We start from the raw sequence: 17,493 nt of genomic DNA, 5'->3' as shown, positions 1-17,493 counted from the left end.
GAGCTTAAATGGCCAAAGAAACATTACAGGAGGCTTCACTGTGGTTTAGTTCAAATGGGTTTCTGCCGAACGAACATTAAACTGAGAACATTTTTTTTAGCCTCAAACTAAAGCCATTGAAACATAATTTAGCCAAACAAACTTCTTGGGTATTATCTTTGATAACCAACTGACTAGGGGACCACATGAAGACTACATTTTTGGTAGACTATCCAGAGCAATCTGTCTGCTGAATCGACTCATGGACTGGATAGCAGAAAATTGTGTAAAATCGGTGTAGTTTCCTTATTTATTTTTAGATACAGATTAATAGTTTGGGTTAGTTGCAACATGGTACAGGACATTTGAATACATTAAAAAAGAACAGTCAGAAGTATCACAAAAGCTGCACATATTTAGACCATTGCAAGCCACTTTTCATTGAAAAAGGAATTCAAATCATCAACAATCCCTCTCTCGCTATACAATAACAATACAAAAAAAAAAAAAAAAAAAAAAAAAAAAAAAAAACACAATAGAATTTCACAGGATCAATGTTTTACATTGAACGGCCATACAGTAATTTTTATAGTATAGATGAATACCTGGCACTATCTGTGATAGATTTTTCTTTTTAATTTTTAAACCTATCTGTATTGTAGCCCACACAAATGTTTAACTGTTTTAATTGTCTTTTATTGTACTATTTATTTATTATTGAATGTTTTACCATTTTATTATAATTTTATTAATTTATTTTCTCTAGAATCTATTAACCCTTTTACTGCCGGCCATTTTTTTACCGTACCAGCCAAAATTGCCAAGGAGGAAAATCGCTGTCGTGCATTCATTTACAAAAAAATGCAGTATCTTTTTTATTTTTCATTAGATTTGCATGAATTTTTATTTTATTTACTCGTATTTAAATGCTGTTTTTTAAATAATAAAAAGACATTTTAATTTGAAAAAAACTCATTATTTAATTTAAAAAATGATGTAAATAAAAAATAAATAAAAAAATAAAAATTGTGTTTGGCATGTGATAATTTATTTGTAAAATTATGAGCATGGTATCATTATAAACTAGAGCAATTGCTTAGAACATATACCAAATTTGAAACATAGCTACACTATGAGGATTTTCCCAAAACTCAACACTCCTCAAATTCTGACATTGGATGTACACTGCGATGTTTCACACGAAAACACTTTTTCTTATACTTCTGTTCATTCATTAGTTTATAAAAAGCAATAACACACAAAAAAGTATACAAAACCTAAACCTAATTTCTACATATTTACAATATTTAAACGTGCCTGATGTAAGTTTTTAGCACCTGTGCTGTCCAAAGCAGGTGGCATGCACACCTCTTTTGCATGCCACACAAATGGTCCTTGAATTTTTTTTCTTGACCCACCACTAGCTGTGCTTATTTTGCTACAAACAGAGCAGATCCTTATTTTACTCATTTTATCCTTGATCAACAAAAGTAACACTTCAAAAAACTTTCGATAACATTGTAAACAACAACAACAACGAACGAAGATTTCAGTAACATAACCCGATCAACTGGTTTTGACAGCTGTCTAGGTAGTTCGTCAATTCTAGTCAAAGACAACGAAAATAGAAATCCAAAGTTCTTCAAATGGCTTCTTTCATTATCCTTTGCTCCTAAACAACCAAAATACAGAATATTTCGGCATTTGAACATAACAGTAGCCAGTAACAATAAAAAATACAGACGTCCGACATATCGGACGTTTGCGTTTTCGGCAAAAATGGGTTAATACATGTATTTATTGTTGATTGTCCATGCTTAGTTATACATAGGATACTGTTATTTCATCTCGGCCAGTCAGGTTTTCACTGGAATTAACATTTAATGTAATATGTTTTGATCTAATATTTTATTGAAGCTTTGGTGACGATGTCAATGCATTTTAATGATGTTATAATTACTAATAAAGATTCTTGATTCTTGAGTAATATCATTAAAAATATACAGTCATATGAGACATCTCATCAACCTTCATAAAAAGGTTTTAGGACTGGCTTTTGTGCTCCCCATTTCATTCAGTTGAAGAAATCATTAAACTGAAGGACATCGCGTCAATACAGTTTTAAAATTTTATTAACACTTTCACGACAACGTGTACCTCATCGGGTACACGCGACCTTTCTCAACTGCCATCATGTACCCGACCGGGTACACACCGGGCTTTGGTAAAGCACATCATGCACCCGGTGGAGTACATGTTGCTATACAATTCCTTATTGTGTTTTTATTGTTTGTTTGTTGCATGTTTATTGTCTGTGTTTAACTTTAACTGTGCAAACTTTATCTCGTGTTTAAATAGATACTTCGGACTATCGTATACCCCATATTGTCACAATTATTGTCTTAAGGTGAATTCTAAAAAAATTTGTTTTGTATGCTTTATGGTAAAGAATTTTACAATAATATTTTCAAAACAATTTTGTTTGTGACATGTTACTTATTTAACTCTTTATAAGTTTACATATTTTGTCAGATAATGGAAGAACCAAAGAGATAGCAATGTTACCTTAATCTCATTTTCTAATGTGAACAATATTACACTCACTGCAAATTGTACTAAATATTGAATAAATAAAAAATTCCAACCCAATATGTTTTATTTGGACTTAAAATTTGAGATTAATACAGTTATCCAGTGTACTTACAAAGTTTTCCTCAAATAACCAAACTGATTTTCTTGTTAAATGTGAAAAATACTTAAAACTAAAGACTGAAGCAATGTTGATGTAATGAACAGAGTGATCGGTGTGGAGAACATATCCAGACGGCAGTTTGTATTCAGTGAGTGGATGCAGTATGTGGAGTGCCGCAAGGCCACTGTTTCCAGCTATCACTGGCCTACCAGGTCTGCTGTCTACGGGAAGGCGGTGGACCGGGACCCTCAGTTGTTCCTGCACCATCTGGACCAGACTGAACTCAATGCATCTCAACCTGTCAAGAGACAATATGAAGGTATTGTTCTATAAATATTATATAGTATATCAGAAAATAATACTGAAATATCAAGTATAAATTTTTGTTTTGTTTAGTTCTATAAATAATGCATTATTAATCAACAGCACCAGAAGTACAAATACATTAAAAAAACGTAGCACCATACTCATTCTCAACTTCAAATATTGTCATTTTCAAATGAACGTATTTGGGCATCTTAGTTAAATAGGTTGTCAACTGTGACAGTACATAGATTTCTATTTTTTATTTATGTTAGTGCTTTAACCCTGAAAGTGACTTCCAGGGTGGTAGCCACCCCACGGAAAACCGTGAATTTAACGGACCGGGGAATAAGCCGGGAATCTTCCTGAGAACTGGAAAAATTTCAATCAAATTTTTGTTTATAAAATCAAGACATAATTTGACAGTTTCTTTAATCAAGAACTGATTAATTTTGAAACATCATGTATTACATGACGTGGTTCGTAAAATTGTGAATGATGATATGTTTGCGAGCTTTATGGACAATTAAAATCGGCTGAGCGATCGTGCCGGACTTTTGCACGCTTTAAGCTGTAAAGCGGTAGTGACCGTGATACAAACGTGTTTTTATACTTAAGTATTATTTAGTCGCCGAAGTGGGGTCTCTGGACGAAGTTGTCCAACTCTTATTCTTGAGTGAAAGTAGTATTTTTAAAAGACGTGGTGTTAGATAGATAGCAAAGGCCTAAAATGTACAGTGTTATAAGGTATAAACAAGCTTAGGAGTTCGGTTTCGTTGAATAATATGATGTTTGACGGTTTGATAAGAGGTGCAGCCCTGTTTTTTTTGAGTATACCAGAATGTCAGCTGGATTTTTACCAAGCCTGATACCCTTTAGAGAAGAAAGTAGTGGGTTAGCTACAACAAGTAATGCAGAGAAGGGGGTATTTGTGTCCTGTTGCACAGCAATGACAGAATGAGCTGAGGATTGAGCGGCAGGAGAAACATTTAATGTCCAGAATTGGAGGCGTATAAGCACTATTGTGTAGTACTACCCTGCCACTTACGTATGCCATGGCTAGTGTCGAGTGTTCCCCATATTTACAACACAAACATTAAACTTTAAGTTACCGCTCGATCCAAAGCTCACCGCCCACTGCTTACCGCTCGTATCGCTCGGTTGGTCTATGAACGGTTGTTCCTCATACACATTCTGATTGTTAACAAATTACATAGGTTAAAACAAAGAAAGTGATGTTGTGTTTTGATATCACGGTCACATCCAAATCTCGACTGAACTGCGTTTACACTGGCAAAAAATTGCGCAAGTTTTTTGCCCAATTGTAAAAATCGCTAGTTTAAACAGGTGCAAGCAGTGTCGGACAGTTGTTTGTAAGAACTGAAAAACAGTGTCGGAAAATTTCAATTTTAAACGCCAAGTCATTACTGCCTTGTGTGAACAGACTTTGTCTTGACTCCCGGAACAACCAGCAGTACAACTTTAGCAAGTACTTGCGACAGTTCTTTTAAGTAAAATTGCTTATCTTGTTTACATTATGCTGCATTAGCTATTGTGCAAATTGTCTTGCAACTTTACTTGCCATTGTAAATGCAACTCAATGTCAACCACGCTCGTCATCAGAATGGGATTGGTTGGACGACGGCTGGAAATCCCGTCAGTTCTCCGATCAGTTATTTACCTGAACGACTACTCCGCACCCGTGATGATCGGTCGGATGATTCAAACTGATCAAACCAGTAGTCCAATGTGCATGAGGAGCCTTATGTCATGTTGTTTCGTAATCCTTGAGTATAATCTAACGAACACGATATGACGAACCACAGCCTTTCGTGCATTTATTTACTTTGTAGTTGTGTTGTCGTGATGAAGTGATTATATTCTTACATTATCTTAAAGACTAACCCAAAATATTTAAGAACCAGTAATTGTGCTCGTTATCTGGGTGCAAATATAGAAGGTACTGTTCTGTTCGGCTGTTATGTACTTATTTACATATCGCGAACTAGGCGCACTTCGGTAACTTCAGTAGCAGATAACTTTCTGATGCATTCTTCATGTATTGGTCGATATTAGTGGCATATATTCGGAGCCACGATACTTTTACGGGACTCTAACCAGGACTATCACCAATGATGAGAATCTGGAAAATCATGCATTATGCATGAATTTCGGACTCCGGGAAATATGCGTGATAATATTCTTGGAATTTTTACTAGGGATGGATCGTTTCCAATACTCGATACTGCAGCTTTTATCACTCGATTCGGATACCAACAGAAATGTTAAAATATGCTTGAAAAATCAGGATTTGATTTCACAATTTTAATAATGTGGAGAAGTTGAATCTTGTATACAAAAATCCTCAGTTAAAAGTCTTATTAAAACATTTTTGTACTTTCGTATGAAGAAATGTAGATAGATAACCAAAGTAACAAACTACTGTAATTTAACAAATTATATTTGAGCTAAAATTAGTATTTTTTACATTTTTTTTGCGCATTGTTGAGAGTCTGCACTGTCTATTCATGGATAAAAACGATTGGCAATACGCAAATTACTGATTGGTGAAACAAGTTTTTGTAGTTCTTTGTGTATAAAACAATTTAGAAATATACAGTAACAAAATAACGTGATTTATAATTAATAATATTGAAATTGATGTTCGTATTTCTATGTCTATATTTGTCAACGCTATCGTGTCTGATAGTTCTATGCGTGGGCGTTAGCTGCTCAGCAGAAAATGGGCAATCACTAATTATGGCTTTTATCTATACGTTGTTTAGTACTTTATATTGTACATAAATAGATTGTCTATAAATATAAATACATCCATACATTTTTACGTATGGATGTATTTATAATGTATGTATAATGGAATATTCTGTGGAAGCTCATTTTATAACCTACCATTTCTATTACGTAAAAGGAGAAAGTAGAGGTTATGACTTGTAATTTTGAATGTATTCATTTCCCTGAATCTCTGTGCAATTTCCTTTGAAGTAACATTGTATTGTAAGACTCTCCCTCCCCGCAAAAAGAGATAAATTAATTAACTAGAGTCCAGATGAAAGTATTTGGTTTATTTGTTGATTATACTAAACCGACCGGAGAAATCATTGTCTCGTACTGAAAGTTCGTCCACCACAGACTTCTGACCTACTAGACTGCAGTCTGGCCCATGGAAGCACTGTGTTGGTATTTATTTGTTATCTTGGTACTTCAGAATCGGATACATGTATTTTCCAACCATCACGGAAAGGAAAGTTATTAGGTATATATGATATTATGTTGATATATCGAAAGGCACAGAGATAAAAACTAAGGTACTTAAAATAGGTGATAGCGATAAATCTTCACAGAATTTCTCGCATATCGCTAGCGACAAAATGCTAAAGCACTGCAGCTTTGTGGCATTTCTTGTAAATATAAACTGTCATCATTGTACTTGGCATAGGGGTTAAATACACTATTATTACAGTTGTGTATTTGGTTTGAAAATAGACAAGAGAATCAGAAATTTTCAACTAGGAAAACCGAGCATTTTAAAAGTGGATTTGAGTGGCCACCCTGCAAAAGACTATTGTTAATCTGTTTCACAATCACCTTCTTTATCAAACTTTTACTATCACTCATGGAATTCAAATAGTTCATATAATATATAAGATTACTTGGGAAGTTTTACTGTTTAATTTGATGTATAGTTAATTGAATTATAACTCATAATACGTTCACCGGAAATATATAAATTTGAGATACAAAGTTTACTTGGCAGGCTTACCTACAAAACTTTAATATATTTTTTTAAATTAAGTTTAGTGCGTAAGCCTGCCAAGAAAACTTAAAACTTTACGTCTTTGTAAAACTTTATGTCTTGGAAAATAAAATGTTTGAATATTTTTTTCTGAAGCTTTACTTTGCATTTTTATCATTTTTATTTTTTCATTTTATAAGAGTTATAAACGATTTAAACCACAATAACACCAAACCATGAAAGTCCTGTGCTAAAATTAATGTATTGAGAGGTTAAGAAATTAATAATAATTGACTTGCGTATATTACACTAACAAAATATTTCCTTGAAACAAAGATTATTTTGTATTAAAATGCTATCTTTGTAAAACATCAATATGACAACAGCAAAACATGACAAGTACCTTTTCATGGATGTTAAACTAATTGGTCACATTATCATATAACGGCACAGTGACTACAACCTTGAAGTTGATTGAGAGGGAACAATTGTTATACAAAACTCAAGATTACAAATTGAAATAGAACTTTCAATGTATAAGATTTTTTCTTGAAATAAAATTTTGCCTTTTTTAATACTTGAATAATTTTACCTCTTAAAAACTCTGCAAAGTTGGTTTATAATTATTCTGTAAAGTTCTTACTATTTTGAGAATGAAAAGAGATAAATGAAAAAGCTTTGACAAAGCCTAAAATCAGCCACAATACTACATTATCATACTCTAAAAAGAGGTTAATTCCAAAATGGCTGATGTGGAATGGCAATAATATAAAACATGTAAAAATAAGGTATTTTGAATAAAATATAAAGTACACCACCCAAAAATTATCATAGTTATTTGTTGTTGATATATGCAGAAATGGCAGTAAGGAGGAGGTTGATTTTAAATTATATTATTATTGTGATGCATTTATGTTAACTGCGGAACCATATGGACTTTTAGATATATGTTTAATTACCTATAGCGTTTATATAATAAAATGTCTTATCTATGTATTATTTTATAATATATATAATAGTTGCCCTAGATGTCTTATGGTTGCATGGAAGTTAAACCAAAATTGGCATTACGTTTTATGGATTGAATTCAAATTGAGAATAGTTTTTCATTATCTTTAGAGCCAGAAAGTAAAGCCAGAGGCTGACAACTTTATAAGAGAAAGAGTCTCTAGAGAGCAAGAGACTCCTAAAGACTTGGTTGACTCCTAAAGGAAGGAGAGTGATTCCAGAAAATGATGTATCCCATATATCAGATTCCTCTTAAAGGTGGTGTCAGAAGTATAAATTCCTGCACAGTTTGTCTCATAAATATATAATGTAGAGCAGTATTTTACAGAGATTGTATGAATTCAAAAGACAAAATGATCCTAGAGACTATAGGCTTTAAAAAGCCAGGTGTCCATTAGGACTAAAGCTAGATGATACTATAAGCTAATATTTTACAACATGTTGTGTATGAATTTAGCATGTCATAGTGTACAGTCATTCTAAAAGTGTTCAGTAGATGGTCCAGTTTCTAGAGGTTACAAAAGTTCAGGTCTTTTATACATTATGACTGAATTCTATCTTAAAATTGGGATCAGTAGCCAAAAAGTTTTGTTAAATTTCCTTAATTTTCTAGTTTACAAAAAGTTAATTTGAAATCAAAACAATCATACAGTTGTCTGACTTACTTTTAAAAATGTTCTCAAAAATCACTTTCTATTTTAGTAATATTGTTTTTTTCAGCGCTTAATAAAGTTTGGATGGAATCTCTGAGGCAGTGTCTGCAAAGGTTAAATGAGCAGCCATCCCAGAGAGCCTTGGTCAAATTTCCTCCTTCGCTGACTCCTCTGCTGACTTGCACCCAATATCTGCTGACCCAACATGCTGAGCTAGTGGCCCCGGTCGCACATGTGCTGGAGCAGGATTTCACCTCACAGTCACTGGATTACATCATACACCCAGATCGGTAAGAAAATTATATTAAGAGCAGGGAATTTAAATGAGGAGGAACAAGCAACGTGAAACTGTGTCTTAAAAAAGGAAATAAGGATTGTGAACTTGTGGGATCCAGTTTCTTAACTTTTGAACTGTTGTAAAGGGTGATTCAAAAAGAGCGCCGGTTTTGATATATCAAATTAAGAGATTTATGTTAATGAAAATCTGAAATCAAATACATAAATATGTTCATCTAACCTTCTGATTTCATGTATGAAAAATAATGTCATGCATGTGTCCTCCTCTGCTACGCTGGCACGCAACAACTCTGTCCATGAAATTAGCCATGACTGCACGACAAGTTTCCACTTCAATTTGGCTGACAACCCATCGAATATCCTCCTTCAACTTATTGATGGTTCGGGGTTTATTGGCATAAACTAATGACTTTAGATAACCCCAAAGATGAAAGTTACAAGGTGTTAAGTCACACGACCTTGTTGGCCATTGATGGTCGGAATTACGAGAAATGACGCGGTCCTGAAAGTGGTCACGGAGCAACACAATTGTTTCACGGGCAGCGTGGCAGGTGGCACCATCCTGCTGAAACCACAACTGGTCAACGTCTATGTTATCCAAATGAGGCCACAAAAACTCCCTAATCATCGTACGGTATCAGTCTACATTCATTGTCACAGCTTGCCCTTCCTGATCTTCAAAAAAATAAGGGTCGATGACGCCGCCCGACCAAAAGCTGCACCAAACTGTCACTCGTTGTGGATACATTTCCCTTTCGTTAATCATTCAAGGGTTTTCTGAACCCCAGATATGGCAGTTCTGTTTATTAACAAATCCATTCAATTGGAAGTGCGCTTCATCACTGAAGATGATATTCATTGCGAAGTTTTCTTCCTCCTGCGAATTTCTCAATACCCAATCAACAAACTGTCGTCTCTTCTGGTGATCTGCCACTTTCAATTGTTGCGTCCGCTGAATTTTATAGGGGTGATATTTGAGATCGTACCGAAGAATTCTCCGTACAAAAGAACATCTTAAACCCAATTGTTGAGAACGGCGACGTATTGATTTCCCTGGGCTAACAGCCACAATGTCACGAACCACCTCAATGTTCTGTTCAGTTCGGGCATAACGACGACGTCCAGAACTTTTGAAGTCGACTGTTGAACCCGTTTCTTGAAACTTTTTCATGAGTCTGTGAACTGTTGATTCATTCGGTGCTTCATTACGTCCTAGAGTACTGCGAAGTCGCCTAACAGTAGCCGCATAACTCTCTCCACTCTGATAAAACGTTTTCACTATTAACACTTGTTGCGCACAAGTAAACTTCTCCATGGTTAGACACAGAATGCACTAATGAGAGAAATATCAGCTGCGTCAACAATCGGATGTAGTCAGAAATAGAATAAAGGTCAAACATTGTTGCCAACCGATAAAATACAATTTAATGGTCTTTTCATAACCGGTGCTCTTTTTGAATCACCCATTAGAAGGATTGTTTTGTTACATCATTTTTTTTAACAGCTGCTTGTGTTTGTTGCCATATAGCTGCTGACTACCAGCTGTTCCTGCGATGATGTGGCTATGGTCACTACTGTATGTTCTTTTTACATGTTGTCTGAAAAACATATAAATAAAATAAAATGTATGTACATATTTGTTTACAGTAACAATATTCTAATGATGCTTGTTTATTGCATCACTTGCTGAGACGGATGAGTAACTTTTTATACATGTAAAATTGATAACAGTGTTGTGCAGGGTATAGAGATGGGATTGAAATACAACAACCACTATCAGACCATTTTGGTGGGGGCTACTCTAGTAAATATTACTGAAAATGTTTACATCTGTGCTTGATCCACTCAAAATTGTCTAAGCACTCATAATAGTGTTTAATAGTGTTCATAGTAAACATTTTTATTTTTCATGTCATTTTATATAATCCATAAAACTATAGAAATAACAGTAGAGTCGTTAGATTAATGTATTTCATGTTGTTGATTACTTACAATTTTACAAATATGTGTATATGTTGTACAGTTGCATTACCTTGGGACTCACACATGGCTTGAACATCATCCAGCAGAGGGGATCCGCAGCTACATTCTTAGTAGATAAGATCAAGCCAGGAAACAGGGACTCGACTGTTCTCCCTCGGTACAAGATAAATGAGGTCAATGTTACAATGAAAATTGTAGAAAATTTGAAACAGGCTGGCAACTTGTCCTGTAACAAAACCGCTAAAAGTGCAGATATAGATAGGGGTAAACTATCAGAACTTGTATCTGATGATACTGATGAAGAAGAAAATGATGATGAAAGTGGAGTTTTTGAGGGGCCTCAGATTCATGATGTTACTACCTCCCATTCTACTGTGGAACTGTTCAATACTGGGGCTCAGTACTGGTTCTGTCACACAAGACTGGATAAAAACAGCCTTTCATTGGACGAGTTTGAGGAATTCGCCATGAACTCATTCCCTTCTTCTTTTCTGTGGTTGTTAAAGGAATGTTCTAGAATGATATGTGTGCCTATAAAAGACATTTATGCAAATATAGTCTCTCTTGAAAAAAATTATAAATATATTTTGAATGAGACACACTTTTTAGCCTGTCATAGTAGAAATAAGCGGAAGAGAAATTAGCTTCATAGAGTTTTTTTATAATAGTTTCTGACTGTGTTTGGGTTTTTTTACATTCAGCAGATTCTGAAGCCATAAAAGTTATATTGCAAACATTAGCAATGGAAAGATATCAAAATTTATTGCAGCTTATAACTAACAGACCTTTCTAGCCCAGAGCCCATTACAAACATTTTTTAATAGACTAATCCACTCAAAATTTCAGTTCTGTAGCTTAAACAGTTAAGAAGATTAAATTTTCAAATTTTAAATATAAATAGGTAATAAAGTAATAAAAGATATATAGATTGATTAATATTTGGTTTACCTATTAGATAATTTCTTGTAGTTCTTGAGCTGCTCTCATAGTTCTGTTTATTGATTTTGTTTGAAAAAACTCTGTATCACTGAGACAGTTTGGGTAATTTGTAATATTTGAATTAAACAGGAACAGAATTTTTGTTGGAATAGTCAACTGAAAAAATGACCTTAATTGTTTTTATTTTATCAATAATAATTCACATTATGTTAAAATGTGGAAATTTTATGTTGTATGTAACATTTACTTCTTGGTATAATTCAGTCTATACTGAATATATTACATACTATATTTATATTTTAGTATCATATTATTAAAACCGGTTCAATTCATAGTCCAGTATATTTAGGTTATTAGATAAGTTTCATGTCATTGTAATTTTTTGCCAATCTAAGCTGGCCTTGCTTTGGATCAGAGTAGATTAAGACAAATTTTAACAATGTGTGTGTTGAACACATTTATAATTATATTTTATATTATACGTGCCTAAACAAGATATTTTATATGAAATTATTACAAATTAATAATTTGTAAGTACAAAAACTAAGAAATGTTATTGATTTAAATACTTCATCATATTATGTGAATGCTGGCAAAGGACCAAAATTGTAGTCATATACAATATTATGGTGTAAAATATGCAAATTGCATATGTAAAATGAATATATTTGATCATTGTGAGAATTTCTTGCTGTTAATTTTCCATTAAAGATAATGATCAGCCTTTAAGGCCTTATCAGTTATAAATATTTGTCATGTGAGAATTGATAAGTTTGAACGCTGGCCGTGGTGTGGATCAGAGTAGAGCTAAAACCTCTGATCAGTTATAGTTTAGAGTACTTTTGGAGTAAGCTGCAGTAGATTAATTCAACTTCATTTATTACTTATCCAAAGTATTTATTATTGAATATATAATTATTTTTAAATATGTATAATATATATACCTGTAAATTTAACTATTAGACTACGTTGTGTTTTTAAAATTAAATACACAGTTTTATTTTTCATGTTTCTAATGTTTATTTCCCCTGTCATCCAACTCCTGAGATTTCACAAGTAGACAATGAAAGTAGTCAGACACTGACCCAACTGGATGAATTAAAAACCTTATTCTATTGTAAGATTTGCAATTACAAACACTAGTAAATTGAAATTGTTCTGATAAAGTTGATTATAGTGATCTTGATATCTTGTGTTTTGTCAAAAAATTACAGAGGTTGTACATTTGGTTTTAAATGGCTTCAGAATCAGGATTTATGTGGCTTACATTAACCAAAGATAAGTTTCAGTATTATACATAACCAAGAATAAACTCTAGGCTCAGCACTTAGTCTCCAATCACTATTTCACTATCCACCGTTCCAGTTTATTTGAACAGATTAAAAATATTTAAACTTTATCTCTTTTTGAGTAATAAAGTAGGGATCATCCAGCCCGCTTCACAAACCAATTATATGGACTTTTTATTTGACTCATCAAGGACCTAAGACCTTGGTAAGTGGACAATAACATGTAACGTACAAGATCCACTTTCATTATATTAAAATGCAATTCACAAGTAAAAATGCTTGAAAATAAATGTTGTGCCAAATCTAGTTCATTAGATATCTTTTACGAACATGATTGTACAATGAAGACCGGTTGATTTTATTGTCTTGGTCAAATTAAAAAATAAATTATTAATATGCAAATATTCTTCTGTTGAATAATAAATCATCTTTGACAATAAGAAATGTGTTCAAGCGACTGTCTTTAAATTTTAGTTCATAGAAAAGTTTATTTAATGATATATTCATACCAAAACAAACAGGATTAATTATGTTCATCCAAACTCAAATTTACTTTTCCCCCTGCAACTAAAATGTAATAGGTTTATAAATAAATCACAATTATATGTACATTTAACATTTGTAAATACAAAGAGATGATACTTAAAACTATAGCAGTTTTTGTGAGTAAAGATTAAAAAATATAGAATTTTGATTTTTGTTTTTATTTAGGAAAACGTGTCTGTACAAGAAAATATAATTTTTTTTTAAAGCGGCAACAGTGTTTAAAATATTTCCCAAGCCCTTGCACCAGGTAAAAGGGACTCCATGATGTTATTTATATGGTGAAATTTAAGGTCTCTTTTGTAAAATATTGAAGTATTTACTGTTTGAGTCAGGAACACTGTTTAATTTATTCCTATTTGTTCACTATTTATCTATTCTGTTACTGTATTCCTCCAGGAGGGTTTACTTCTGGCTGATTAATACCTTCCACTTGAACCCACACTGGGCACAGCAAAAACCAATGTGTCACTTAAATCTGGACAACCTTATTGATGTCCAGAAGCAGCAAACCATTAGCCGCAAATGTCGAGATTCTGGGGTGGATGGGTAATTTGATAGGCCTAGTCTATTGCAGGAGATGACTATTGGACTTGGTGGGATTTGTTCCCTAAGAAAACTCCAACAGTGCTAGCTTAGACCTAAGGGTATACCACTCCGTGCCTGCTTTGACGGGAGAGGATGGTTCGGAGCTGGCTTCCTCTTCTTCTGAAGGGACATGATTTAAGATTAGTGCCCTAAATTCTTCGTTATGGATCTCGACAGGAGGCGGCCTGTACCCATCCAGAATATCCTGTCACTCTGGAAGTAGCGCAAAGGTTCTTAAAGGACTAGGTACAATTTTCTAAGCTTCTTGTCCTAAGAGAACAAAAAAAGTTACTTACTAGTATCGTTTTACAATAGATCATTAAAACATCACGGATTATGTGAGAAAACCTTGTAATTGCGTGTGGATAACTGTGTGGTTCAGAACAAAAATAACATTATTATTTTTACTGGTTGGGTACACAGAATTTGCTTGAGATTGTGATTTTGGATCTTGAGACAAAAGTTTAGAATAGAGAAATCTAGTTCTCTTGCAGACTTTGTTATTGATTCAACCCCTTTATCAAAACTCTTTTCAATTGGAAGTGAAAAAGTTAAGTCTCTCTATCTGTTTATGACTGTATGAGCTATTTTTTAAACAATGAGTAGAGTAATAAAGAATATTACTTAATTTAACCGCTTTGAGTGATGCATAAGGTAAAGGAAAAGTAATTTGCCAAATAATTCATTATTGCCCAAAAACTACCAGTGTGATAAGGCACAAACCCACTGGAAGATTTTCATGAACAAATTTTGTGAGAAGGTTTATCATGGAAACAGAATAAATTTTTGTATGAACAAAATCTGAACATACTGCTCTGAAGAATTCCAAGATTTGTTATGCCTTGATCAAAGATCTGAACCTAGGAAGATCCTGATAGAGGTGAATAAGATTGTCTCTTTTACTCCAATACCAACCAAAAGGAGGAGGATGCTACCTCAAAACAATATCAGTGAATCATCTGGCACTCTCAGATAAAAAAATGCTATAATTATACATTTTACAGTTCTTTTACTCCTATATCGATTTTTACAATGCTTTACATCTGCTCTCTTTATTACTTTTAAAAATAATGCAATGTGCCTATAGCAAAATTATTTTCTGTATGTAATAATTATGTTATGAAAAATAGTTACAGTCCATAAGCTACTCTTTAATTGGAAATTTTTCAGATAAAGCCTTTCATACACATTAGAGTTATAGTTTTTATTCAAAGCTAAGTTCTGAACAGATTGATGAATATGTCAATAGATGTGTAAATGGCATGGTTAGAAGGCAAGATAAAAGCTAATTTTTAATTTAAATTTTCTGAAAACAAATGTTTTAATAATTCTAAAATAAAAACTGCTTAACTTACTTATTTTTTAAGATAAAAGTTTGTATAAGATATATATGGTTTCTGAAAATTATGCTCTAACAACAATTACTAACTCAAAACTATCAAAATGTATCATAAGGTCTCTTTTCCTGTGCCCATCACATTTATAGATACATTATTGTTCTTATATAAAAATTTAATTAATTATAGAACTATTTTTAAAGTCCAAATTTCTTTTATCAGTTACACACTTTGGCTCCTCAGAAAACAACCAAGTAAAAGAATCTGAATTCAGATATTACTGTTACACCTCAAGTTGCAAGTATTATAGCAGTGATCTCATTAAATTTAAGTTATTAGACCAGATATCAATTTTAGCTTTATTTTAGTAGATATCTATGTAGGGTATAATTAATGACAGTGAATAAAAAATAGCTTTTGTCCATTAATTAGCTGCAAAATAGAAAAACTATTTGTTGTGGATTAAACAATCTGTCAATAGCAGGAGTTGAATGCAGTTTGAGCGTAGGCCGCTAGGTGTCAGCTCCTGCTATTCCCATTATCTGTACGTAATCACTTACGTTTGGCAAGCGCGATATTCAACCGTCTAGACTCCAGACAGGCCAGTAGTAGTCTGCGGTCTGTCGTTGAAGGGAAGTGTGTCAGTGAGTCTTTGTGCTTGGATAAACAGAAACGTGTTATGAACTCTACCAGTATTATAACTTACGTATTGCTTATATTGTCCACTGGTTTAAAAAGTGATCCGATTATGGTTTATTTCGTCTCTGGTGGAAAATATTAACATCAATTTTTAGCACATTTTGAGTCGGTTTCGTGGATACATCTTAGTTGAAGGTTAGATAGAATAGTTTTTTTGTGGATTGTGTGTTTTGTGTTGTATTACTGATTGATCGAGAAGATCGCATGGTGGATGCTTGTTGCGATTTTGGAGGAATTTGGTAAGTCCTTTAACGCTCTTCTGAAGCGTTTTGTACAACATGTACAAAAAACTTAGTCAAATGTATGCCGGTTCTGAAACACAATTTCTACAGTTTCCCCCCATATTCTAGGTGGCCTTGGGAACTTTTCATCACTTGTGCAACAACGCTTGATAAGAAAACTAAACAAGTGATTTTCCGCGCAATGCAAAATATTTGTGGAATTTTCCTTCTCACTAGCTACAAGTCTAAGAAATCTAAAAGAATCCAAAACAATTACCAGCAATTATTCTTTTAACGAACCTTTTATTTTCTGCTCGTTTGTTTTTACTGCTTGGAACATACTAAATTAATTGTCTTGAATCTTGCATGTTTACTTGTGAACAATTTTGTATTTTATTACTTGTAATAAATGTTAAATAATTCCTGTTTAAAGAATACGAAATGCTTCATTTTTGTAATTTAGTTGTTTCAGGAAAATGATTTATCAAAATATATTTTGTTAATCAATAGTGTGGCAGTACTGTTTCAAATTAAGATGATGCAATCGCTTTTCCTTTGATAAATTATTAAAGTTTTGGTCATTCTATAAGGGGTTGTAGGCATTCAGCTTGGTGTGTGGGCATCAGTGGCAATTTGCCAACAGAAAACCCGATAAAAGTAAATAAGTGTATTAGAGTGTGAATATAAAGTATAATATAACGGAATGATATGTATTCATAAAAATTTAATTTCTTTAAGTAATTTTCGTAAATATTTAAATTTTATTACAAATTTGACCGTTTTAATCCTTAAAATAGAACCGTTATTATTTGGTTAGAATATTTTTCAAATTTGGAGCGATCAGTTTTAAATTTTCTCGTAAATTATGAGTTATTCCTTATTTTTTACTGTTATTTAAAAAAGACTGTAAATTTGAAATGTCTCAATAAAAAAAAAACTCATTGCACCATCTAAATTGAACTCTCTGATTCCATACTAATTTCGGAAGCTGCATTAATTTTACTCTCTGAACATTAGAATAGTGCTATTGTTTAATATCGAATTTCAAATTCTAGAAGAAGTAGAAATATTCTTTAAGTCTCATGTCACATTTTGTACGCACTTTTCCATGTACACCGATGATATAATGTTTAACCAAATATAATAAATATTTATTCAACACACAACATACAAAACACACACACACACACACACACACACACACACAC

The 17,493-nt window shown here is 33.0% G+C and overlaps 2 protein-coding genes across 3 annotated transcripts in view; both read left to right on the top strand.

Moving 5' to 3' along the window:
• The window catches only part of LOC124359708 (TATA box-binding protein-associated factor RNA polymerase I subunit B), a 31,076-nt gene extending 19,143 nt beyond the window's left edge, over positions 1-11,933 (top strand). The window contains exons 9-11 of the mRNA XM_046812669.1: positions 2,776-2,990; positions 8,457-8,679; positions 10,710-11,933. Coding sequence (XP_046668625.1) covers positions 2,776-2,990; positions 8,457-8,679; positions 10,710-11,313 — 1,042 coding nt within the window. The 3' untranslated portion in view covers positions 11,314-11,933. The remainder of the gene's footprint in view (positions 1-2,775; positions 2,991-8,456; positions 8,680-10,709) is intronic.
• Positions 11,934-15,975: 4,042 nt separating this feature from the next.
• The window catches only part of LOC124359707 (protein phosphatase PP2A 55 kDa regulatory subunit), a 144,191-nt gene continuing 142,673 nt past the window's right edge, over positions 15,976-17,493 (top strand). The window contains exon 1 of one of the 2 annotated variants that reach the window (XM_046812664.1): positions 15,976-16,199. The gene's annotated coding sequence lies outside the window, so the exon portion shown is untranslated. Of the gene's footprint in view, positions 16,304-17,493 lie in introns of both variants that reach the window. The other variant, XM_046812665.1, reaches the window with a different exon arrangement.

Source organism: Homalodisca vitripennis, chromosome 4, assembly GCF_021130785.1.
Source record: "Homalodisca vitripennis isolate AUS2020 chromosome 4, UT_GWSS_2.1, whole genome shotgun sequence".
Taxonomy (NCBI): domain Eukaryota; kingdom Metazoa; phylum Arthropoda; class Insecta; order Hemiptera; family Cicadellidae; genus Homalodisca; species Homalodisca vitripennis.
This window is presented reverse-complemented; position numbering and strand designations above follow the sequence as displayed.